At 40.7% G+C, this 25,657-nt stretch overlaps 2 protein-coding genes across 2 annotated transcripts in view; one reads left to right on the top strand and one right to left on the bottom strand.

The window, feature by feature from the left end:
• KLF3 (Kruppel like factor 3) overlaps positions 1 to 3,375 on the bottom strand; it is a 34,140-nt gene extending 30,765 nt beyond the window's left edge. Inside the window, exon 1 of the mRNA XM_037829572.1 lies at positions 2,939 to 3,375. The gene's annotated coding sequence lies outside the window, so the exon portion shown is untranslated. The remainder of the gene's footprint in view (positions 1 to 2,938) is intronic.
• Positions 2,924 to 25,657, top strand: part of LOC119530243 (putative uncharacterized protein FLJ13197) — a gene marked incomplete at its 5' end in the record, with an annotated part of 31,612 nt that continues 8,878 nt past the window's right edge. Inside the window, 2 exon segments of the mRNA XM_037831420.1 lie at positions 2,924 to 3,109; positions 3,112 to 3,253. Of these exon segments, the coding sequence (XP_037687348.1) occupies positions 2,924 to 3,109; positions 3,112 to 3,253 (328 nt within the window).

Genomic DNA, 25,657 nt, shown 5'->3' with positions numbered 1-25,657 from the left:
CAAAGGGTATATGTTAAAAGGTTAACTGACTGCTCATTATGACATAACACAGGCATCTTAAGCAATCGCGAGTGTGTAGAGACATGATAACTCCCTGGGTGGGGATATGGAGTTGAGGGGCAGGGACCATGGGCTGGACTGGGCTACTGATCTACCAGAAAGCAGCCTGAAACAGGAAAGAGCACACATATGCCACTTGGAATGTATGACGCAAACCCCAGCCTTGAAACAAAGAACAGGAAACAGCTCTGCTGGCTGTGCTGGAGAGAAAGCACAGAGAAACATTTAGCCGGCCCTCCCTGACCCTATATTCATGAGCAGCTGGAGTTTTTTAAGACAACAACAGGGGAGTGGAGGTGTTTGTTCTATGGGTGTGAATAATAACACCAGCTTTATACAGGGGACCTGCCCTATTTACAAATAGGAGCTGCTACATACAGTAAACATCATAAGTGAACATGTGATTTTATCATATTCAAGCAGCAGAGACCCTCATAATTAACACCAGCCTCCCTCCAGATTTCTTTTGTCCCTTTCTCCCCCATGCCAATGGCTGGTCTCCAGCCTGATCAAATTCCGGTTTAGGGTAATGATTATCATTGCTCAGAGCATCTTGAGGAAAAAACAGAGCACTTCCGTTAAGAATTCAGATTACAATAGGGTTATCCCACATAATGGAAAATTAGATCAATTTTAAGTGTCCCTCAGTCACCCAACTAAATTCCAAGACACGGACTGTGAAACATCTAGTCACCCCAAGTTTTCACTGTCTTTTCCAATTGCAGTTATGGACATATTTGCACACAGCTGCACATCTGTTCCAATGTATACACATCTACAGAAATTCACCTTGGAGAATGTGATTCCATTCCTGACATTTCACTTAATCCAAAATTGTTATACAATCTGTAGAACAGGGTGCCAACTTTTAAAAGATATTCTAATAGGTCTATTTTCTTAGGAATTTTTAGGGTAGAGAAATTCTCTCCTAGCCCTTTCTCATTATTTCTCTCTACTCTGTTAAGCAGGACTGTTTAACTCAGCTTTCCATTATCTGAAATTTTGAGATCTGTGTATAGACATAACTACAAGTTAAAATAAAGGGGCAGGGGGCATCATTGTGCCCATAGCAACCAAAAGACTGGATTTTCAATTAGAAACTTTGCAGTGAAAAACAAACAATAGCTTTCTCCAAAGCTATGTTGCTGTTTTATATCAGACAAGGTTTTGTGTAAGCACCTACTTCTCTTTGTTATTTTTCTAATAGTTCTACAGCAACCCCCAAAGAACATACATAGAAACTGAGAAATCAGTTTCTCTAGGCAGTTTTAATTGATAAAACATTTTATTTCACATTTCTATGAACAGCCTAAGGCCAACTATCATACTTCTTGTCTCAAGCCAAAAAAAACTGATTTGTCAACTTTCTTTAAAAATACGAACTCAAAATTTTGGAGATGTTAATGCCATCAAAATTCTGCACCCCCTCCAAGCCCCCCAATCAAGTCTTCACTATCATCCAGATGGATTTCTCAAAAAATTCTTCTCAAATTCATACATAAAGCACTCAGAAAAGGACAGCACAAAACTGCTCTGTGGAAAACCCAATAATAATGAGCAACCGGCCTATTCCCCACTTGATTTCGCTTAGTAATTACAGACAGTAAATCTAATGAAGTCAGAAAATCACTTCATACTTTTCTTCAGATACCAGACTTTTAAGAACATAATCAATTTTTAAAGCGTCTTGGGTAATATTAATGAAAAAAAAATTTCAGAGTTGGTAAAAAATTCAGTGAAAATGTTTATTTTAGCGAACTACAAGAAGGGGAGCAATTTCCCATTTCCATTTAACCTGACTTAATAAAACTAAGTCCCATTCACATGTTCTCCCTTCAGCATTATTGCACATTGCTGTAAAATTTAAAGCAGAAAGAGTGTTCTCCTTATTAACCGCCTAATACACAAACATAACAACTGCAAGTATTATAATTAACCATCACAGAAAGCTACTCTGAACTGCTGGTTAGGTCCCAGGAGTGCTGGTCCAGGGATCAGCTACGCGGCCCACACCTGGGCTCGGGTCCCTAAAGCTGCAGGCAGTTGCCCTAAGGCACTCTCCGCCTCCAGCTACGCTGCAATCCTTGCTCCAGGCACTGCGGCAGGTTCTCTCCGTGTTCCGAGGAGGACTCGCCAAACCCAGCCAGCTCTTTTCTCCTGCCCCAAAGGATCCGGACGCCCTGGCACCGCTTGGACTCCAGCACCGAAAACGGGATGCTGCCTCCACTCCCAACTGCCCAAGTTTCTTCCCAGAGGGCCCAGAGGCTGCTCCAAGTTTGCTCCGCCGGGCAAGCACCCGCGCGCCCCGGCCGGCAGGGGGATGGCGGGGGGCACCGGAGGAGGGCGGGGAGGGGGAGGGCGCGGGAGCGGGGGACCGAGAGGGGGAGGAGCGGGAGCGCGCGGCGGCCTCGGCGCTACCTTTCTCCAAACAACGTTGCCACACGCAGCGAACGCTGATTTCTGGGGCTTTGGAGGGAATCGCGGGCGGGCAGGCGGCGGCCAGGGGACCACACAGGTGAGGCCCCGCCCGCGCCCTCCCCGGACCAGAGACCCTCCTGGGGGCCGTGGCAGGCGCCGCCAGCCTGGCTCCCCCCGAACCCCGGATCCGCGCGGTGGGTTTTCTCACCATGACCGGTCCCACTTAAGACCGCTTAGCACGGGGCTCCCTCCCCCTCGCCTCCCTCTCCGCCCCCACCCCCAGCTGCGAGAAGCTGTTGCACTTTCCCAAGCCCACAGGCGCCCCCACCCCTACCCTACACCCCCTTAAACCTATTCACCATGCACCCCACCCCCATTAAAAAAATATTAAACTAGTCACGCCGAAAAGGGGGGAGGCTGGAGTCGGGCGTGAAAGAAAAGTAAGGGAATGGGGACTTACTTTGAGAACCGCGGTGCTGAGCGCAGCAGACAAGAAATAAAGGCCCGGCTCCGGGCTTCCGTGAGTCCCGCGAATGCAGTAATGTCAGCGCTCCAGTCCGATCAGCGGCGGCGGCCGCAGGGGACGGGGATGGGCGCGCGTGCGACAGGCGCGGTACGGCTCGGCTCGGCTCGGCGGGCGCTTGCGTTGCGCTCCGGCTCGGGCCCGGGCTCCGCGCGGCTCCGTTCCTGGCTCCCCTCTGGCTCCTGGCACCAACTCCGGGCAGTCACATGACGCCGGCGCCGCTCGCTCTGCGAGCCTCCCGAGGCTGGCGGGGTAAGTAGAGGCTGGAACCCGGGGTGGGAGGGTCAGGGAGGGGAGAGGGAGCAGCCGCAGCCGCCCGGGTTGGGCGGGTCCCCACCCACTTGGGTGGAGGCAGCCGCCGGAGGGGTCGGCCGAGTCACTCGCGCAAACACGCACCCCGCCCTGCACCCTTCCCCCGCCACCCCCGCCTCCCGCGCCGCCTCCGCCCCGGCCCGCCCAGTCACCCGGGGACGGCCTGACACACAGTCATTATTCCCCCGAGCCGGGCGCCGCCCCGCCGGCCGAACCTGTCCCGCGAGGCGCGGCGCAGCCGTGGGGCTGGGCGTGCACGGCGCGGCCTCCGCCCCCCGTCCTCCGCCCTGGTTTAGCGTGGCGGACCCGGCGCGCACGCCCTACGCCCCCGCCCCGGAGGCCCCGCCCGCGCCCCATCCCCGCACCCTCCGCCCAGCGCCCTCCGCCCTAGAGGCCGCGCCCCGCCCGCCCGGGACCCGCCGCCGCGCCGCCGCCCGAGCCCGGGGGAAAGGAAGGGCGGCGCTGCCCGTTCCGGGCGTCACTGGGCTGCAACCCGCTGCGCCGCTTCCAAAACATACAGCCTAGACTCGCGGGCGAGCCGAGGCGGCGACCCGGGCTGGCCGGGGCCATCAATCAGCCGGCCCCGGCGGGAAGGGCGGCCCCGGGCGCGGCGGGCAGGACTGGGCCTCACGGCCAGCGCGGCCCCTCCTAGGCCGAGTAAATGCAACTCTTAAATTAAAAAAAGAAAGAAGGCGTAAAAGGCTTCGGTGGTGAGGGAACAGATGGTCGGGAACGGATTCGGGAGAGAAAGAGCGTTGGGGAAGGGGGACGGAAGGGCAATTAGGCTGCCTTAAAGCTTAAAATGGTCCAGAATTTCCATGGTCATCGACATCCTCTTGGCGCGCTGGTTCTTTGTGCCCCGGGACTCTGGGACCTCCTTGTCGCTGTTTTGAGCGCCCGGAGGCCCCCGAGGCAAACCTCGCACGGGTTGGGTCTGTCCCCGGGGCAAGAAGGCAGCTGCCAGTGGCAGCATTTGCTCAGCCAGGCCCGCCTGAAAACTTGGCAAACTTCTGTTCGGATCCTCCCGCCCAAAGCGAGAAGCCGGGGCCGGCGAAGGGCTCGGCCTGGCGACCTTTCGTTTCATGGTGCTTCCCTGGGACCAAGCGCGAGCGTGCTTAGTGGCCTTCACGGCGCTGCGAGCCAGGCGATGGAAAGGCGCTTTCTGTCCAAAGACAGGTCTTTGGAGGACTTTGTATAGCTTGGTTCTAGAGTTTAATGCTTTTTGATTTTCTTTTTAAGTTGTATTAATGTAATAAGGAATGCAATAAAAAGAACAAAGGACAAATTGGTTCAATTGTTTTAGTCCTGAGATTGTTTAAAAACGCCCCTGCCTCAATCTATGGCTTGTTATTGCTTCAAGATGTTTTAAAGGTCCTTTAAGTTCACCATTCTCTCTTTGATGCTTCATCCAGGCATGGTACTACTTACATATTGTGTATTCCGAGCCCCATGCTTCATTATGTAGTGACACAGGATTATAAAATTAGTACCGGGTAACCTCAAGTAGTGAAATTGCATCTTGTAAATAATGCACACGCATAAAAGATCACGTGGAGGATGCCCAGAACTGACACGGATTTTGTGCCAGTATTTAAAGATTAATCTTTAAAGAGGTGAGGGGGGTGTGTGTGTGTGTGCGTGTGTTATAATGAATAAAAGACACTCAAGAAAAAGAAGTTGGATTCATGTCAATTACAAACTGCAATTCATTGATCACTGACATTATTAAATGTGTAAGCTGAAAAACCATACTAGTGATGACTGATGGAATTGTTTGTATTTCAGTGCCTGGTTCACAGTAGATGTCCAAAAAATACGAGTTGCATTCAAGAGACATGTAATGATGAGAACTTGTAATATAAAAACCATGCTTTTTTTTTTTTTTTTTTTTTTTTTTTTACAGTGTTCATGTGGGTGTGGATCCGAAGGAGAAGAGTGAAATGGGTCTATCTGAGAAGTGTGATCCAAGATGAGTAGGGAGTGGTTTTGATATGGAAGCCTGGGAGGGAGGAGGAAAACCGTAAAAAAAGGTTAATTAATGATCACACTGTGTTCATTGCCCTATGGGAGGCACTCAAAGTAACTTGTACAAAAAGTCTATCCTGTGCTCGCTAGCTCAGTAAAGGACACCACCATCCAACCCAACAGTTGCTCAAAACAGAACTACAGTCTCATCATCCTTGACTCCTTCCCCTTCTTAAAACCCCTCACAGCCCATCATTCACTTAGTCCTTGACCTGCTCAGTCACTACCCTCCTCTTGACCACTATCTTGGTCCAGCATATTGCCACAGTGTCTTCTTGTTGGTCATTGTATTGGTAGCATGGCTGAAGTGTGGAAAAGGGATTGAAACAAGGGAGTAAGAGTGTCTTCTCTAATTTAGCAAACCTACACATGTCAGCCCTTCAATGAATTCCTTTAGGATAAAGTCCAAGGGCTTACCATCCCCCATGACCTGGCCTCCATCTGTATTTTTCTAGGCTTATCTCTCCCTGGTCTCCCTTCCCACTCTTTTCTCCAGCAATGATGAGCTTCTTTCCTTTTTTTCCAATTCTTTCCTTCTCCCCATCTCTGGCCTTTTGCACATGCTCATTTTCCTAGTTTGGAATAGCTTCCTTGCCTTCCCCCCAACTCCTGACCTCCACTCTCATTTCCCTAAATTCTATTTATCCTTCAACTCTTGTCTTAAATGTCATTTCCTTCAAAATATGTCTTCTCTCACCCTTCACTCCCACTGCACCTTTAGATGAGTTGAGGTTTCCTTTTTGGTGCGCTGATAGCAGCTGTGTTTTGCCTCTTATAACACTTGTCATGATTTCTTGTAATTGACTAGTTATCTCTCTAAGGCACTAGATGGAGACTCTCTGAGGGCAGGGACCTTGTCTTTTTTTGCATAATTGAATCCCCAGGGCCCAGACATTCAACAAATATGTGTAAAGTGAATAAATGTGTTCTCTGAATTTAGAAGAAGTAGTAGTCATTCTGAGCTAAAGAGGGGAGAGGAAGCTTCGGGGCAGCAAGCAGCTATGAACATGTACCTTGAAAAACCTGAGGGCTTTGAAATAGTGAAGAAGATGGAGGATTGAGTTTACTTTACCGAATGTTTTAAGCAGCAGAGTGGAGTGAAATGATAAAAGTGGTGCTTAGATTTTGTTTTCTTCCCTGGCACTTAGCACAGTGGTTGGTCCATGGTTAGGTGTTCAATAAATCCCAAGTATATGAAATATCTCAAGCTTGGTCCTTGTGACAGCTGCTTCAGCCTCTGTCCCTGCTGACAGCAGGTCCATCTGTCTTGGTTTCTGGGCAGCATATGCCCAAGAAGGATGCCCCTTCTGGGACCAGTGGAAGAACTGTCATTACTCCTTGCCAATCATTACAGTCTCAGTCCCTTTTGTGGTGCCTGGTTGGGGATTAGGTCTGTGACCTAGTTCTGGCCAGTGGAACCTGGAGAGAAGTGTGCTATATTTATTAATGGGAAATATTTTCCTCCCTGACAAAAAGAGACCTTTGCGAGGATCACCTGCCAGACCTGTTTGGAAGGTGTTATGTGAAGATATGATGCTTGAAGCTGTGGCAGCCGTCTTGTGATCATGACGGGAAAGCCAAGATACCCATAGAGTTGCTGAATTAATTCCCCTTGACTTATTGTCATGTAAGATAATTAAATGTCTGTGTTGTTGTAGTGACTTTTAGTGACATTCTATAATACTGACACAGTCCTATTCCAATGTTTCCCAGTCTTGGTGAATGACACCGGACAGCATCCAAGTAGACGAGTGGTCTCAACTTGGGTCTGTTTTGCCCCCCAGGGGACATTTGACGATGTCTGGAGACATCATTGGCTGTCATGACTAGGGGTGGGGCCTACTGGCATCGAGTGAATAGAGGCCAGTGATGCTACTGCCCATCGTATAACACATGAGACAGTCTCCCGCAACAAAGAATTATCTGGGTCAGAACGTCAATAGTACCACCATTGAGAAACCTTGATCTAACGTGCCAGCAGAAATTCAGGAGTCATCTCGACACCCCTTCTTCTATACCACATCACAGACAATCTACCACCCAGTCCTATTGATTTTACCTCCTAAATATCTCTTGAATTTGTCCATTTCTCCCATCTCCACCACCACAGTGGTAGTCCAAGCCACCAGCCTTTGGTCACCTGGAGTTATGTTGCAGTAGCCACTTAACTGGGCAATGAGCATCCCCTTCGGCCCTCCCTCTAACCCATTCTCCCTACTGCCACCAGAATATTTTCAAAACACAAATAGAATCATATCAGTCCCTGCTTAAAAGTCTTAAGACACATTCCAGTGCTTCGAATAAAGATAAAATTCATTAAAATGGCCTACAAGGTCCTGCAAAATCTAAATCTACCCTCTGGTCTTCTCCCTGCTTCCAGCCCCCAATCTCGTCAGTACCCTCAGGCAGCACACTCTCCCTGTGCTCCTTTGCCCCCTATGCTCCAGCCTAACTGAGCCTCTTTCAGCTCCTTACATTCAACATGCTCCCACTGCCCACAGGGCCTTTGCACATACTAGCCTCTCTATCTGGACCACTACTCCCTCCCTGGTTTTTGCTTAGTTAATGCTTTGCTACCATTCAGATTACAACTCAAGTCCTATCCTCAGGATGCCTTTCATGACCTCTCTTATTAGGTCAGATCCCTCTGTTTTAGATTCTCTTAGCATGGTCTACCTCTCTCATACCACTTGTCAAGTTGTCATTTTACATCTCATCTACCACACTGTCTGTTTTTGCTCACCATTGTATCCCAAGTATCACACAGAGTACTGTATACATGTTCCTATGAAATAGGCTATTGTATTCCCAATGTTACAGATGAAGGAACTAGAGGATCAAGAAAGTTAAGTAACTTGCCTAAGGCCAAATAGTTTGCAAAGTGATACAAACAGGCTTTGAACTCAGATCTTCTGACCCCAATTCCAGAATGCTTTCCTCTGTACTGCATTTCTCAGGTTATTCATAGCCATCCTGCAAAAGTCCACACATAGAAGTAAACAGTTTCAAGTGTCCTTTATCTTCCAAAGTTTGAGATTTTCATATGGATAGTTATTTTCTCATCATTTAGTTTTCAGCTCAAATGCTACCACTTCCTGGATAAGACAAGAACCTTCCCCTTCCCCATTCACTGTCTTTAGTCATAGTCCTGTTTCATTTTCTTCTTTTTATGTATCATTGGTTAAAATTTTCTCATTTATTTATTTATAATCTTTTTTTCCCATTAGAATGTGAGCTCCTTGAGAGCAGGGACATTGGCTTATTCACTCCTGTTCTCCTAACTCCTTAAAGGGTGTCTGACAAATAGAGGGTGTTCAATAAGTATTTGCTGATGAATGGATGACAGCTAAACTCCCCCAAGACAATAACCCTGTGTTGACACTGATTTAGAACCTAGCAGACACAAGCCACTACATACCTCCATTTCCTCTTTCATGGCTCATATCACAGTTAGTTCCATCTCAGGCAATCTCTTTCTGATACAGAAACAACATTTTCCTGAAATTCCTTCTTCCTTCTCCACTCTTTTGGAGCTTGCTCATTCCCCAGAAAAGTTTCTCCTCTTTTAATTTTGATCACTAACTAATGGACAAGGCTCTGAGGGCAGGAGAGTGTCTTGTGTTTGTGAATTATGAGCAGTACAGATGCATCTACCTGAAAGGAAAATAAAGCCGTATGTTCTGAAGTAAAATCAGAAATGCTAGGCTAAGGGTTATCCGTCTGTAAAGCATAAGAAAGGGCCCAGAGTTTCTTCTCCATCTACATTATCATTCCACTCATCCATCCAACCATGCATCCAATTTAGGATTTCCAGGAAATATTGCTGCTAAGTTAGGTGACCAAGAGTTTTGATAAAGATAGAATGGAATGTATGATTTTTTCCCTAGGAGCTCTCAGCATTTCTAGTGCAGGTGAACAACTGGGATTGTCCTGGATTGTGTTTGGCCAGGACGGTGCTAATCAAAGGACAGTGGCACAAAACTAGTTGCAATGTTGGATCTTGGAATCTAAGTTGGAAGCATAAAACAAAAGGGGACTCTAGAGAGACAGCAGAGGGATCAGTGAAATGACATTCCAGACAGGTTGAAGAGAAGGTGTGTTGGGAACAACATAGTGAGTGACTTGAAGGGTAGAGTGGCCAGAGTGGGATATATGTTTTATATTTTAGAGGTGAAGCAGTTCCAGAGGGTAGCATGGTCCAGGGAGTGCCTGCAGGAATGGGACACTGCAGAAGAGAGGAGAAGACCCCTGATGATGAGACAAAGGCAAACAGTGACTGGGGTATGGAACGTGGTTCTCTGTGGATTCTGAAATTACCCAGAATTACAGCCAGATTTGGGATTGAGGGTAAGACTTAGGTAACTAGGAGAGAAAGGTTGGAATATATCTTCCTTTCTCTAAAGTTAAATCTGCTCTTGATCATAATTATTCAGGTTAAAAATGATCAGTCATATTTGACTGTTTACTGGTTATTAGTAAACTATGTCAATAGTTTTATTTTCTATTTCTGTTGCAAATGTGCCGTTTCTGCTCCACTGGGAATTTAAATTGGCTTTGGGGAACTTTTTGGGGGTATTACGACATTATTTATAGTATTTCAAAGGGAAACTGAATTGTCATTTCCAAATCAATGACACACAAATATAATGATTTAGAATGTAATTTATTTCTGAGTTGGGGACTACCTATATTTCTCCCGAGCCAGAAGGCCAAAGTAAGTAGACGATGGGAGACCCACAAAATCAGAAAACCGCTTTCCATTTTTCAATTGTTTTGCAGTGAGGCTGACTTTGTTTCCACCCCTTTCCTCTGTGTCAAGGAAAAATTTAAATCATGGATTTAATTTAGTTAAATAAGTATTCTGGGGGGGTGCACAGGAACTATGTATAATATGATCCCTGCATTTAAAGAATTAGAGTATATACATGACTTAATTATAGCACAATGCAGAATATAATGAGTAAAATTTAGAAAATAATGGTGATATGGGAGTTAAAAGGATGAAAGGATAAATTTATTCATTGAAAAATATGAATATTCATGTCCAATTTGGTCTTTGTTTTCAAGGTGCTTACAGTTTTGCAAAAGAAACCACATCAGGTCAGGGAAATCTAAAAATATCTTCATGGAGGAGGTGACATCTGGGCTAAAACTTCATTGCTAGAGGCTGAGGGAGCTACAAATCCCATTTAGGGATTGGAAAGGGCAGAGGGAGCAAAGTCCCGGCAGGGATATGGACACCCAAGAGTGGTGTGAGATACACAGGGAAGATCCGTTGAGGCCGTAGTGGGGAGGAACTTGAATGCTGAGGAGATGGAACTTTGTTTTTTAGTAGACAGGGAAGGTTCTGGAACAAGTGAGTTGAATGAAGGGTATAAAAATAACATTACATATGACTTTAATATGAAGTTCCAACAGTGCAGAACAGGAGACAGCGACTGCAGTGCATGTACCAAATGTGAAACACACACGCGTTTTTCCCCCCTCAGTGACTGAGCCAGCAGTGTGTAAATTATGTTCTAGGAGACTAGCCTTGCCACCTTCCTTTTCATGCCTGCCCCGCCAAAACCCTGAAGTTTGGGGAGGTTTCCTCCGTGTCAAAGCTCACTTGCATAGTCTTGCTGATTCTGGCCTGGGAAGAGGACTTCAACCTTTCATTCCTTGCTCTCCCGACCTGGCAACTAGTCCCTGCTCACAACCGCTTTGGAAGTTTTGCTGCTCTGTTGTAGAGAAAAATAAGCATAGGAACGGTGGAGAGTTCTTCATCGCCCTTGCAGTTTCAGAAGGTTTGCTAACAGAAAGCAAATCTTGAAAAAAATGCTCAGTTATAATAATGGTCATATACAAGTGATAGAAGCGAGGGTGATATTTTGTACTTTTCTTTCAATACTCTTCTGGGTTTTTCTTTAATAAGCCTGTATTACTTTTGTAAAAAGAATATTAAAATGTGTTTTTAAAAAATAATGAAGACCTGTTCCTCTGTTTTATTTTATCCTGAAATGTTTATTTGATAGATAGAGTTTTTTAAAAAAAATCTCTGGTGTAAGATAAAGAAACCTACCTATCAAAAAAGGTGAACAATTTCCCAGCTGGTCTAAAATTAGGAGTTGCAAAGGCAAATACCTGTAGCACCAGAAGGATAACAGCTTTGGAGTGGGGGAAAACTAAAGAGGTTCTGGGATTCTGGTAATGTTCTGTTTTTTGAGCTGGGTGTTCATTTTGTGGAAATGGATTGAGCTATATATTTATGATTTGTGTGCCTTCATATGAATATGTTAAATTTCAATAAAACATGTTTAAAAAAGAAAAAAAATAATGAAGAAAGAAATGTGCAAATTGCATACAATTAAATTTGGGACCTCAAGTATAATTTTGCAAGATAGCCCCTTAAAAGTCCCCTGGAGCTAGAGGTGTGTTTCTCTGCCTGTGTGCTTTGAAGGGCAGTGGGTTGGAAAGGAGAAGCTCCAAGAGGAGAGGGCAGTGGGAGAAGGTAGACATCTCCTTTCATTGATTCTTTAGCTTTTTAATGGTTGCTTGAATGGCTGTACCTGTGTGGGTTCTGGATTTCTCCCTCCAAATAATATGCATTTACTTTAAAAGTGTCTCCAAAGAAAAAGTTAAAATTAAAAAAACCCAAAAAGCAACCACAACCAGCAAACCAGTCTGAATAGGGCTGAAGTTCCTATTTCTTAAGAACTAGAAATATACTTCCTGGAGCACAAGGTCCACTTTCCCTCTCGCCATGGTCTTTCGCCAGGATCTGTTGCTTACACGGGAAACAGAAGTGTCAGCAGTTATGGCTGGATACAGACGTGTGAGAAATTGCCTTAAAGCCTCCACAAACACCATTATTACACAGGCTCTACTGTCTCTGCGATCAGGTTCTAGCTTCTGTCACGTTTCCTTCTAAACTACATTTGTTTGTGTGTTTTTGTTCTAAAGGTTTTCTGGGTAACTATAAGCAACAGGTTTGTTAGTTCCTCTTGAGATTGCCCACTGCTTCCCCACCCTTATTTCTCACCTCCCAGCATCCTGTTTGCCTCCCTGACCCTGTTCCCCCACCCCATCCCCACCCCCACTCAGCCACCAGTCCTTTGAGCCATGTTTTTCTACCCTCAGTTGATTAATTTTAACTATTTATATGTTCCCACACCAAAGGAGGCATGTTATGTATTTGATTTTTTCATTCATTGATTTGTGCTTTCCTCTATCGTGAAAACCTTTGAAATATGTCAAATATGTCTCGGTGTACATTCCTGTGTTTGTCTTTTTTGTTTCCCTTCTGTCTCAAAGATACTGTATCTCCAGAAATTTTGAAAGAGTGGAGGAGGAAAAAAGGAATATATGAACTTTGAACTATGCACAGGACATTTTTGTGGTCTTTGCCTATTTAAAGTTACTTGTTTAGGATTGTAACAAAAAGTCCACAGAGTAGAGTGTGTCTATACTTACATCAATATAGTGTTTAATTTATTACATTTTAAAGAATATTTTAGTCAATAATATATAAATTCACATGAACTCTTTAGGCTTACATTTCAATTTTTTTCATTATTGTTGCAGATGGATTTATTAGGTATTAAGCATTAATGAATTTGGCACCTAGTAAGTTTTGTAAGTTTATAAGAAACAGTTTAAAAATTTAGAACTGCATCATAAAAGAAATCATCAGCATTCTAGCACAGCTGAACATAGTAGTCACAGTGTCTTCAGGGTAGTGAAAATACTCATTTACTAAAAAAGAAGGGTAAAACTTTCAAAATTCATAGGGTACAACTTTTGCTACACAGCAATTTAATCAGTTTCCTTTTCTGTGTTGGAGATAAGAAAAATGAAGATTCAAAAGAAGCAGAAATTGATGATGGTGGAATCATAAACTCACATCTATAGATTATGTTTCTCTTAAAATTTTGTAGAGACTATGTGAGGATGCTGTGAGCCAGTGATTGTATACCTCACATGGTTTGTATGCTGTATAAATCTATCTCAATAAAATTGCATTAAAAAAAAAAACCTTTGCAGATGTCTGAAAAATGAAAATTTTCCCTAAATCCATCCAAGTTTCTCTACTTTTTCATTGTTTGTTTTCTTATTTGGGGAGCTCTTCCAATACAATTCACTTCCATTTGGTGCTGTGAAGATGGGGTCATCTTAAAAAGCCCCCAAGAATCCAGAGGAGATGGGAAAGGTCTTGACAAGATTTTACTACCAGGTCACAGGAGCAATTCTTTTGGTAATATCTCAGTTTTTTCCTCCTCACCAAGTATCTCAAGGAGTTTCAAATTCTGTTGCATTTGAAAGTATCTTTCCCAAGTCCAGTCCTCAGGACTTTGCAGTTTGATTAGGCACTAATGTTATCAAATGAATAGGATAATGACAAATTTTTCACATTTCTTAATGTATTTCCCTTTCTTGTCTCTTGAACTTGAAGGAAAAAATGCACATACAGCCTTTAAAAAAAAAAACCAATTAATGTAGACATTTGGTAAAGATGATCTGAAAAGATGCTTTATGTAATTCAGACACAACGTTAGCTATGTCTAATGTCCTCCCTAGTAACACTTGACTATGTTATTTCAATTCTAGATAAACAATTTTTCTATTCCATGATTTTAAAAATTAGTATAGGAAGGTAGCATTTGGGTAGCTTATTTAAAAAGAAAAAAAACCCTCCCTGTATCATTGTTTTTAAAAATATAAATGTATAATTCAAAGTTTATTTGCAAGTCTGAAAAAGAAATCCTCCAAAAGATCAAACAAAAATGCATTTCATGTTTCAGACTTATGACCTTTTTTCCTCCTTCATCCCACCCCAGTATATATTTCTAATTAGGTTGAACTTCATTAGTTATTTGTAAGCAAATTAGGGCAAATCTTTTTTTTTATAGTTCCTGTTACAGCTCTGTATACTTAATAGACAGTTCTATATTATTCAAACAACTAACTTACTTGACCATATAAATGTTTTTTTCCATTTAAATTTCTTTGTCCATAAAAATATTATGATTTATGTAGTGTTCATTTGTGTTTTTTACATTTTACACTTTATAGCATATCATTTTCTCTAGTATCTCCGAATTATATTACTGAAAATATAAACTTTACTCAAAACAGTATTAATCAAAGCTTACTTTCCCATGGAAAATATTTTAATTAAGAGTTACACTCTTCTGGAACCCCAAAATGTTCTATTGCATCACATAAAAAAGGGAAGAAAATTAGACTGGAGATTAAAAAGGAATGCTTACTGAAGTAGCCAAAGATGATGAATCCATGCTTATCTATTTGTGTTAGAGGTTGGATGACCCCTCCTCATTACTTTTATTTATCATTATTGCTTGGATCCAACTAAATGAAAAGAAACAAGATTTTTAAACATCATATGAAGTGGTCAGAAAGCAACTTAAGGAAAATTACACTCATTTTCCCTAAAGGCTTTGCATTAAATCAAGAGAAAATACTTTTCCTTCCACTGGCTGATGTTTCCCTTCAAGGGAATCAGAAGAATCACTGAAAGTGAAAGAAAGTAATTCTTCACAGTATTTCTTCTACCTATAATTGCGTAAAAACACTTGAGCTATTTGCCAAAGCTTACAAAAGCAAAGATCAAGGGTATGTCCCCATCCCCCTACTGATTTGGTTATCTGAGTGCCTACGCAATCAAAAAGAAAAAAAGAAAAGAAAAGAAATGAGTAGTACAAAGTTCTGGAAAGGAAACTCCTGGCATTAATCAAATAGGCATTATTAAAAAATAGGGCATGATGTATTTCTGCTATACTGATGTTAATGACAATGCTGTTCCTTTTGGATGCCACACATCACTGCTGACTACGTTATTTCAGCTCCACATTTCCCTTTCAGTTAGACTTGTGCCCGAGTTGTGAAAGAGACTTTCCAACGCCTTCTGTGGCTCTTCTTACTGTCAGGGCTGGTTTTAGGTGTAGATGCTGACTTGCTGTTTTCCAATGATTTAATTAAAGCTCTATTTATAATATTTCCTAGACCTCTACTTAGATAGACACTAATCTGGACAGAATTAAGTATTTTTATGAGTCCCTGTCCTCAAAGAACTTGCAATCTTGAATGGAAACCAGACACATTCAAATAAAGATAACCAGTGATGTAAGGACATATGTGATTAATAATAAAAGAAGTAGCCCAACAAGAGATTGGTATCACTGTGGCCTCAGAGTCAGGGAAAGCTTCATATAAGAGGAGGGTTTTGAGCTAAGCCTAGGAGTATGGCTTGTCTGGAAGTAATGTGGAGACCAGTGTGGTTCTAGCAGAGGGATCTGGTGGAGGATTTGGGAAAATGAGGATGGAAGGGCAAGTGAGAGCTATATGGCACAGTGCTTAAATTTAGGCCAAGGAGTTTGTACTTTATACAATTAAGAACCAAAATAGAATTTTCCAAGAATGGCTTGGATTTCATAACATTTTGTCCTTTTCAATAGTTAAGCTGATTCATAAATGTGATTTAATGTTTAAAGTTTTACAAAACATATATACATACATATAAGTTAGGTAAACGTCCTTTTCAGTCTATGTCCTGATTCAGTGCTTGGAAAAGAGAATCATTTATTCAGTCATCAGATGTTTGCAAAGTAAATGTCAGGACTGGACATTTATCAGAGGGTTCAATAAGAATTTATTAGGTATTGACTATGTTGCCATGCTCTGTGCTAGGCATTCAGAGTGTATCACTGAACAGACCCAAAACACCTTGCTGTTGTGGAGCTTTCATTCCAGTGGGCATTGGAGAGAAAGCAGTGAATCAAGCTTAGACATTGGGTGACTCTGGTTTCAATGTGCCAGGCACTATACCAGGTTTACTCCTCTGCATCACCACGTTTAATGCTTGTAACCAGCCTTTGATGTGAGTGTTGCTATCCCACTTTATCATGAGAAAGCTGAGGGCAGATCACATTAGTTTGGAGGGGGGAGGTTTGCTTTAGGGCTAGCGTGTTTAATGTTTTCATTGGGTGGAAGCCTTGGAAATAGAAATCGAGCCTTGGCTGAATGTAGGGCATATATTCTTGGCTAATTCAGATTTAGAACTGCTGAATTGCTGGATATTAATATAGAGGTGTGGATGGGGAAAGTCTTACTTTATATATATATAATGTTCTAAGAATGAAACCAAAGATGCAAGTAATCTTTGACAGTATTATAATTATTTATTATATAAATTCCACATTATATATAATAATGGTCTTTTTCTTTTGATTATCTAGATTCAAATAAATTTACAGGTCATCTCTAACAGTTACTACTTGATTTACCTCCAGACTAGCAAGCCTGCCCCACCTCTACTTCTATGGAAGGAATCCTCTTCGTATTATCTGATTTGCCTGTTTAATCAACCATGCTGCTCCTCTGGTAGACAGACGCAGAGTCAACAAACGTTTTTGGAGGACCTACCCAGCATGTGGTGGGCCATTTCACATAGATCCATGCTTCTCGAAAACATGAAAGACCAAAGAATAACATTGTGCACTTTTTATAAGCATTGATTTAATTCAATGATTTTATGGGGAAAAGGTCAAGTAAATTAACTGGTGAATAATTTAAAAGAATTTCAATATTTTGATATGGAATTTAATTTAAAACATGATTGTAATATTTTCAATATTGAAACAATATAGCTATACATTATCATATACACCATAAAATGTATGAAATCCACTTCGAGAAAGTTCCTGGACTGCTGCCTCAGTTGGATTGCCGCCTCTGTTTTGAGTGAACCTTCAGTTCAAAAGAGATGTGAGTACCCCCTCCTTCTTGAGGGGTTCTTGGGAGGAAACATCTGAGAAGTTCTGGACGTTTTCTTCATTCAAGCTTCATAAAAACCATGAGGTATATTATCTTCATTTAAGAGATCAGAAAACTGGACCTTGGAAAAGTTACCTTGCCCTAGTTAACACAAGTAAATAGTGGAGGCAGGACTTAAACCCAGACTTTCTAGCTCCGATTCCAGGGCATTTGATATTGCACCACAGCCACTTCTTTGTGGCCACCACAGGCGTCAGTCCTTTTGAGGCTGCTAAGGCCCCCAGCCCTCTGCGTCTTCACAGGTCCCAACCTCCATCATTTAGGAATCCATCCACTAATTTATGCATTTAACCATCAGATATTTATTGGGAGCTTCATATATGCCAGGTTTTATGTCAGGACCCATGGAACACAGTTGTTAGAAAAAGGCAAATTTTCTCCTCTCGTGGAGCCTCGAGTCGGTGGGAGAACAAATATTAAACAATAATCATAAAAAATATTTGTTTACAAACTGTGGTGTTATAAAGGAAAAATTTAGGCTATCATGAGAGGAAACAAAAGGATAAATTGGTTTAGATTGATAATCAGGGAAGGCCTCTTTAAGGAAGTGATCTTTTATTTGGGGTCTCAAGCATGAGTTAGCTAGGGAAAACCTTATTTGCACTTAAAATAGTTACAGTCACCATTCTGGTGTAGCAAAACCCATCACTAAATTCTCTCTGTCACCCTTAAATTCCTTCTCTGTCTACAGTAAGATCAAATTTTCACCCATCTTAGCCATTACAGTCATCCTTTTCTATTACATTCTTCTGACCATCCATCCATCCATCTATCCATCCATCCAGTGAACCTTCATGAGCACCTACCATGAGTCTTGCACTATTGTGCCCCAAATCCTTTACTTTTCTATCCCCTGTCTCTTCTCCTTCTTACTCCTTTGACTGCTGTAATGTTCTGCCCCTTTATCTGATTCTCAAGTTTCCCATTTTTAACACACACACATCTTCATTGTTATGCCCTTCCCAATCCTTTCCTCCTCCCCACCCCCCCCACCCCCACCTTTTGGCTAAAATATCATTTCTCATCCTATTTCCAACAAATGGATGCTTTCCCACATTTTTCTGAAATATTTTTTTAAATCATGTGCAATAGAATTAGTGTTTCCTTTGTCAACAAATCCGAATTTCCATTTCTTAATAAAGAAATGCCACTAAAATAAAACTTTTCAAACCAGCCGTTTGGAATATCTATCTATCTATCTATCTATCTATCTATCTATCTATCTATCTATCTATCTATCTATCCATCCATCCATCTATCTAATCATCTATCATCTGTTTATATTTTGGTTCTGTTCTTTCTTTTAATTGTAAATTCCTGAAGGTAGAGAGTTCTATCTTTAAGTTACTACAATATCTGGAGCTGATGGTAATCACTTCTTAAACTTTTCATATGCCTTTAAAAGAGACACATCCTTTATGAGCCTGCTCATGTGTTTGTTGTACCTCTGGTATAAATGCATAAGTAGAAATGCACAGCCAAAGATTACTCTACTTTCAGTTTCTCCTATAAAGTTCTCTCTGTTCTTTCTGTTAAAATCTGAACATGTGAAATCCAGAACAGCAATAGTACAGTGTTTCAACTTCTTAGGCAAACCTACCAAGAAAGGTTCTACACTTACTTCTCTAGTTCCATACAAGTCAAACCCACCAAATCTCCTTTGGAAAGTCTGAAGACCCGGAGTTAACTATATAGAAAATTCTACCTATCAAAATACAATTAGACTTGGCTCTTCTGCGTTCTTGGGGCTCAGCACCAGCAAAGGCTGGGGCTACCTGCCATGCTTCCCCTCTGTGCTTGAGGCCCTGGACCAGCTGCACTCTGCCCCTTGAGCAGCTGAAGAACTGCACTAGGACCCAGTACGAGGTATGGAGGGACTTTTTTTTTCTGGGACTACTCTCTGAACTGGACTTTGTGGCATCCTTTACCAAGGAGCAGAGAAAAAACTTAAAGTCTAATTAGCTTTCTGTTGGAACAGCTCATGGATTTTAGGAGGAGTCTAATCCAGGAACTGAAGAAAGTTTAGAAAGATTATGATTCAAAGCCTGCAATCTCAGTTTCCGACATACTACGAGGAGCGATCTTGGACTGTCTCCTTTGCCATAGTCTCAATCCTCAACGTATTACAAATGAACATTGCTTTGTTAACTGGAAGCCCTGCATGGCTCTGCAGTACAACTCCCACCCAGCAGTGATACCTGAGGGGCCAATCCCCATTTGGCATCATCATTTCTGTGTGTCTGGTTCTCTTTTTCTTCACAGTCATTGTGATCTCGGCTTGTATGCACAGGCAAAGCTGAAGTAAGTACCCCTGCTGCAGTAAGCGGGTGGTTCTGGAGGAAGAAAAAGGGAAGGACAAGAAGTTTAATAAAATTCATAACCGGCATTTTTAAAAAACACAATTAGAGGAGATTTTCCTTTCTAGTCAATGATGAAGGAACAAAGACCAGACTTAACTGCCCAGTATAAATAGAAAACTAGACAAAATACATGAAACAACTGCTTTCAGACGTTTGAAAACAGTGTGCATAGGACTGTGATCCCTGAGAGAAGAGAAACAAAGGAAGTGAGCCTGATAATTGCCCTGCCTCTCTGCCTGGAAGCAGTTTGTAGATTGTGGACCCAGGAAGAAGGAACCAGACTCTGGCAACCTTGCTGAATTAATGGTATGGAGATCAGAGTTTGGGAAGGCTGAGGTGATGAGAGGTTGTGAGGCAGAGTTCTGGGAAGGAGGGAGTGATGCAGAACTCCAGAAATACACGTACGGGTCTCTTGAGTCTTCGCTGAGTACTAGGACGTGAATGCATGGGGTGACACTCCACAAGGCTGGGCAAAAGTACTGGGGAGCTGTAAGCTGAATAAATCCCAGAGTTCACACAAAGTGGGGAAATGTTTGGGCTCTGAATAGCGAAAGCGGAGAGTCCTTGTTCATCTTTGGAACATTCAGTGGAGACCCCAGAGAATCATACTTTATTAGTAGGTTTGAACTATCCTTGGAGTGAAGATTACTTCGACCAAGAAAACTTATTCTTTAAGAGTTCAGATTTGTAAATATTTTAGACTCATGGGCCATATGGTCTCTGTTGCAACTACTCTATTTTACCATTTCAGCATGAAAGAAGCCACAGACATATGCAAGTGAAGGTATAGCTATGTTCCAATAAAACTTTATTAACAGAAACTATGGCCAGTGGGCCATAGTTTGCTGATCCCTGTCCTAGATCAGAGCTGTCCAATAAAATATAATGCAAGTAATATATGTAATTTTAAATTTCTGATAAGCACATTAAATAAGTAAAAAGAAATAGGAATTAATTTTAATAGATTTTATTTCATGCAATAGATAAAAATACTATCAATTCAACATGTATTCAATATAGAAATTATTAATGAGGTATTTGTATATGTTTCTCATACTAAGTCTTCAAAATCCAGTGTATATTTTACACTTATAGCACATCTCAGTTCAACATTTCAACAGCCACATATAGTTAATGACTACCATATTGGACAACACAGTTCCAGCCTCTCTCCAGTAAATTTTAAAAACACGTCTTGAAGGAATCAAACTGGTAGCAATTAACTTCACCGCCTACCAAAACAAAGCCCAGCACTCTTTAAAGAAAGACAAAATGCAGACACTTAAAATGTGATATTATTGATGTTTAGCATCCATTAAAAAAATTACTAGGTATGCTGAAAAACAGGAAAAGTAACCTATAACAAGGAGAAATTCTATTAAGAGAAACAGGCCTAGAAATAACACAGATAATGGAATTAGCAGGCAAGGACATTAAAACAGCTTTTTATAATTATGCATAAGTATTTTAAAAAACATAATAGGAAAAAAAGATATAGAAAAGGAATGCCCAAATGGCATTTTAGGGATGAAAAATATAATATCTGAAATGAAAATGTCACTGGTGGAATTAACAGCAGATTAGGGACTACAGAAGAAAATATCAGTGAATCTGTGTCTGTGGCACTTGAAACTAAGATTTAAAAAAAAAGACTGAAAAAACAAACAAACCCAAAAACAAGATCTGAGGCTCTGAGTGATCTGTGGGAAATATCAAGTGGCCTACCATTACATGTAATTCAAATCTGAGGAGAGGAGAGAGAGGGTACAGAAAAAAAAAATTAAATAAATAATGGCTGAAACTTCAAAATTTGATGAAAATCATAATCTTGTAAATCCAAGGAATTTATTGATCTATAAACTGAAAAAAAAATACCCGTGCATATGAGGCACATGATAATCAAATTTCTGAAAACCATCCCAGAAGAGAAAATCTTAAAGGCAGTCAGAGAAAGACATGCCTTATGTACAGAGGAACAGATGTAAGCATGATCACAGACTTCATCTCAGAAACTTTGCAAGCTAGAGGATGATGGGATAACATCTTTCGAGTCTGAAAGAAAAAAATTTCAATCTAGAATTCTATATCCAGGGAAAATAGCCTTCAAAAACAAAGGTGAAATAAAAATTTTATTCGACAGACAAAACTTGAGGAAATTTGTTGCCAACAGATATACAAGAAATATTAAAAGTAAGTATTCAAAGATAGACATATTGATCAATGGAATTGAATTGAGAATTTGGAGATAGACCCCCAGATCTACGGCCGACTGATCTTTGATAAGGCCCCCAAAGCCACTAAACTGGGACATAACAGTCTTTTCAACAAATGAGTCTGGGAGAGTTGGATATCCATATCCAAAAGAATGAACAAGGACCCCTATCTCACACCCTACACAAAAGTTAATTCAAAGTCGATCAGAGATCTCAATATAAAAGGCAGTACCATAAAACTCTTAGAAAATGTAGGGAAATATCTTCAAGACCTTGTATTAGGCGGCCACTTCCTAGACTTTACACACAAAGCACAAGCAACAAAAGAAAAAAATAGATAAATGGGAACTCCTCAAGCTTAGAAGTTTCTGTACCTCAAAGGAATCTGTCAAAAAGGTGAAGAGGCAGCCAACTCAATGGGAAAACATTTTTGGAAACTGTGTATCTGACAAAAGACTGATATCTTGCATATGTAAAGAAATACTACATCTCAATGACAGTAGTACAGACAGCCCAATTATAAAATGGGCAAAAGATATGAAAAGACAGTTCTCTGAAGAGGAAATACAAATGGCCAAAAAACACATGAAAAAATGTTCAGCTTCATAGCTATTAGAGAGATGCAAATTAAGCCCACAATGAGATACCATCTCACACCAGTTAGATTGGCTGCCATTAAACAAACAGGAAACTACAAATGCTGGAGGGGATGTGGAGAAATTGGAACTCTTATTCATTGTTGGTGGGACTGTATAATGGTTCAGCCACTCTGGAAGTCAGTCTGGCAGTTCCTTAGAAAACTAGATATATAGTTACCCTTCGATCCAGCAATTCCACTTCTCGGTATATATCCGGAAGATCTGAAAGCAGTGACGTGAACAGATATCTGCACACCAATGTTCATAGCAGCATTATTGACAATTGCCAAGAGATGGAAACAACCCAAATGTCCTTCAGTGGATGAGTGGGCAAATAAAATGTGGTATATACACACGATAGAATAGTACACGGCAGTAAGAAGGAATGATGTCGTGAAATGTGACAACATGGATGAAACTTGAAGACATAATGCTGAGTGAAATAAGCCAGGCACAAAAAGAGAAATATTATATGCTACCACTAATGTGAACATTGAAAAATGTTAAGTAAATGGTTTATAATGTAGAATGTAGGGGAACTAGCGATAGAGAGCAATTAATGAAGGGGGAACTAGAACCCAGTAAGAACAGATAAGCTATCATGGGTAAATTTAATATTCTGGGAATGCCCAGAAATGACTATGGTTTGTTAATTTCTGATGGGTATGATAGGAACCAGTTCACAGAAATGTTGCTAATTTAGGTTATTTTCTTGGGGTAGGTAGGAATATGTTGAAAGTAAAGTAGTTTTTTTACGTTAGTTGTCTTTTTCTTACTCCCTTGTTATGTTATGGTTTGTTTGAAATGTTTTTTTATTTTTTATTTTTTTTAATTTTTGATATAGTTGATTTTTTTAAAAAAAGAATTAATTAAAAAAAAAAACAATGAAAAAATATGCAGAGCTCCTTTGAGGGGCTGGTGGAGAATTCAGGGATGTTGGTCTTTCCCACCTTGATGGTTGCTGACGTGCTCACAGACATAGGGGACTGGTGGTTTGATGGGCTGAGCCCTCTACCACAGGACTTGCCCTTGGGAAGACTGTTGCTGCAAAGGAGAGGCTAGGCCTGCCTATAATTGTGCCTAAGAGTCTCCTCCCGAATGCCTCTTTGTTGCTCAGATGTGGCCCTCTCTCTCTAGCTAAGCCAACTTGGCAGGTGAAATCATTGCTCTCCCCCTATGTGGGATCTGACACCCCAGGGAGTGAATCCCCCGGCAACGTGGAATATGACTCCCAGGGAGGAATCTAGATATGGCAATGTGGGATGGAGAACATCTTCTTGACCAAAACGGGGATGTGAAAGGAAATGAAATAAGCTTCAATGGCAGAGAGATTCCAAAAGGAGCTGAGAGGTCACTCTGGTGGGCACTCTTACGCACAATATAGACAACCCTTTTTAGGTTCTAATGAATTGGAATAGCTAGCAGTAAATACCTGAGATTATCAAACTACAACCCAGAACCCATGAATCTTGAAGACGATTGTATAAAAATGTGGCTTATGAAGGGTGACAATGTGATTGGGAAAGCCATATGGACCACACTCCCCTTTGTCCAGTGTATGGATGGATGAGTAGAAAAATGGGGACAAAAAAAAAGGAAACACCCAGTGTTCTTTTTTACTTTAATTGTTTTTTTTCACTTTAATTTTTATTCTTACTATTTTTGTGTGTGTGGTAATGAAAATGTTCAAAAATTCATTTTGGTGATGAATGCACAACTATAGAATGTTACTGTGAACAGCTGAATGTACACTTTGTATGACTGCATGGTATGTGAATATATCTCGATAAAAATGAATTTAAAAAAAAAAAGTAAGTATTCAGGCAGAAGCAAAATGATACCAGATGGAAACTTGGAATACAGTGTGCCAGAAGTGGTAATATGTGAGAAATAGAAAAGATTTTTATAATTTTTAAGTTTATTTAAAAGTTAATTGACTGTATAAAGCAAAAAATAAAAACAACTTATTTTTGAAATTTATCAAATATGTAGAAATAAAATGTGTGATAACTTGAAAGACAGGAGAGGGGAAATGGAAGTCTCTAGTTGTAAGGTTTTTACATTATATATGGAGTAGTATAATGTTATTTGAAGAAATATTATGATAAGTTAAAAATGCATATTGTAAACCATACAGCAACTATTAAAAAAAACTAAAATGAAATAAAGAGGTTACATATAGTAAGCAAAGTGGAGAGAAAATGGAATAGTAAAAAATACCAATTAATTTAAAGGGAGCAGGAAAAGAAGAACAAAATAACAAGGACAGATGAGACAAATAGAAAACAAATAGCAAATAACTCAACCATATTGATGATTATATTAAATGTAAATCATGTAAACACTCCAATTAAAAGTCAGAGATTGTCAGAATGGATTTTAAAAAATGAGACCATGTTATATACTGTGCACAAGAAGCCCATTTTAAATATATAGACCAGATGGGTTAAAAGTAAAGGGATGGAAAAAAATACACCATATAAACATTAATTACAAGAATGGTGGAGTGGCTATATTAATATATATATGAAGTAAACTACATAAAAAGGAATATTACTAGGAATAAGGAGAGAGCTTTCATAATAATAAAGGGGTCAATTCATGAGGAAGATATGACAATCCTTAATGTAATAGAGCTTCAAAATACATGAAGCAAAACCTGACAGAACTGAAAGGAAATAGGAAAATTCACAATTACAGATGGGGATTTCAACACTTTTTACTTAATAACTGATAGAGAAAGAAAATAAGAGTATCAAAGTGTATAAAGAAAGCATTATCAACAACTGGACCCAATTGACATTTATAGACTATTGTACCCAACAACAGCAGAATACACATTCTTTTCAAGTTCATATGGAACATTAAGCAAGAGAAAACACAATAGCCATGAAACAAGTCCCAACAAATTTAAAAGGATTGAAATAATATAGGGTATGTCCTCTGGCCACAATGAAGTTAAATTAAAAACTAATAACAGCTATCTTGTAAATCTCCAAATATTTGGGAATAAACACACATCTGAACAATACATGGGTCAAAGAAGAAATCACAAGGGAACTTAGAAAATATTTTGAACTGAATGAAAATGAAAACACACATATCAAAATTTGTGGGATGTAGTTTAAAAAGTGCCTCAAGGGAAATTTAGAGCATTAAATGTTTATATTAGAAAATATGAAAGGTCTAAAACAAGTAGTCTAAGTTTCTACCTTAAAAAGCAAGAAAAGGAGTGAATTAAACCTGAAGAAAATAGAAGGGAAGAAATAACAAAGA

The sequence above is a fragment of the Choloepus didactylus genome, chromosome 3, assembly GCF_015220235.1.
Source record: "Choloepus didactylus isolate mChoDid1 chromosome 3, mChoDid1.pri, whole genome shotgun sequence".
In the NCBI taxonomy this organism is placed as follows: domain Eukaryota; kingdom Metazoa; phylum Chordata; class Mammalia; order Pilosa; family Megalonychidae; genus Choloepus; species Choloepus didactylus.
This window is presented reverse-complemented; position numbering and strand designations above follow the sequence as displayed.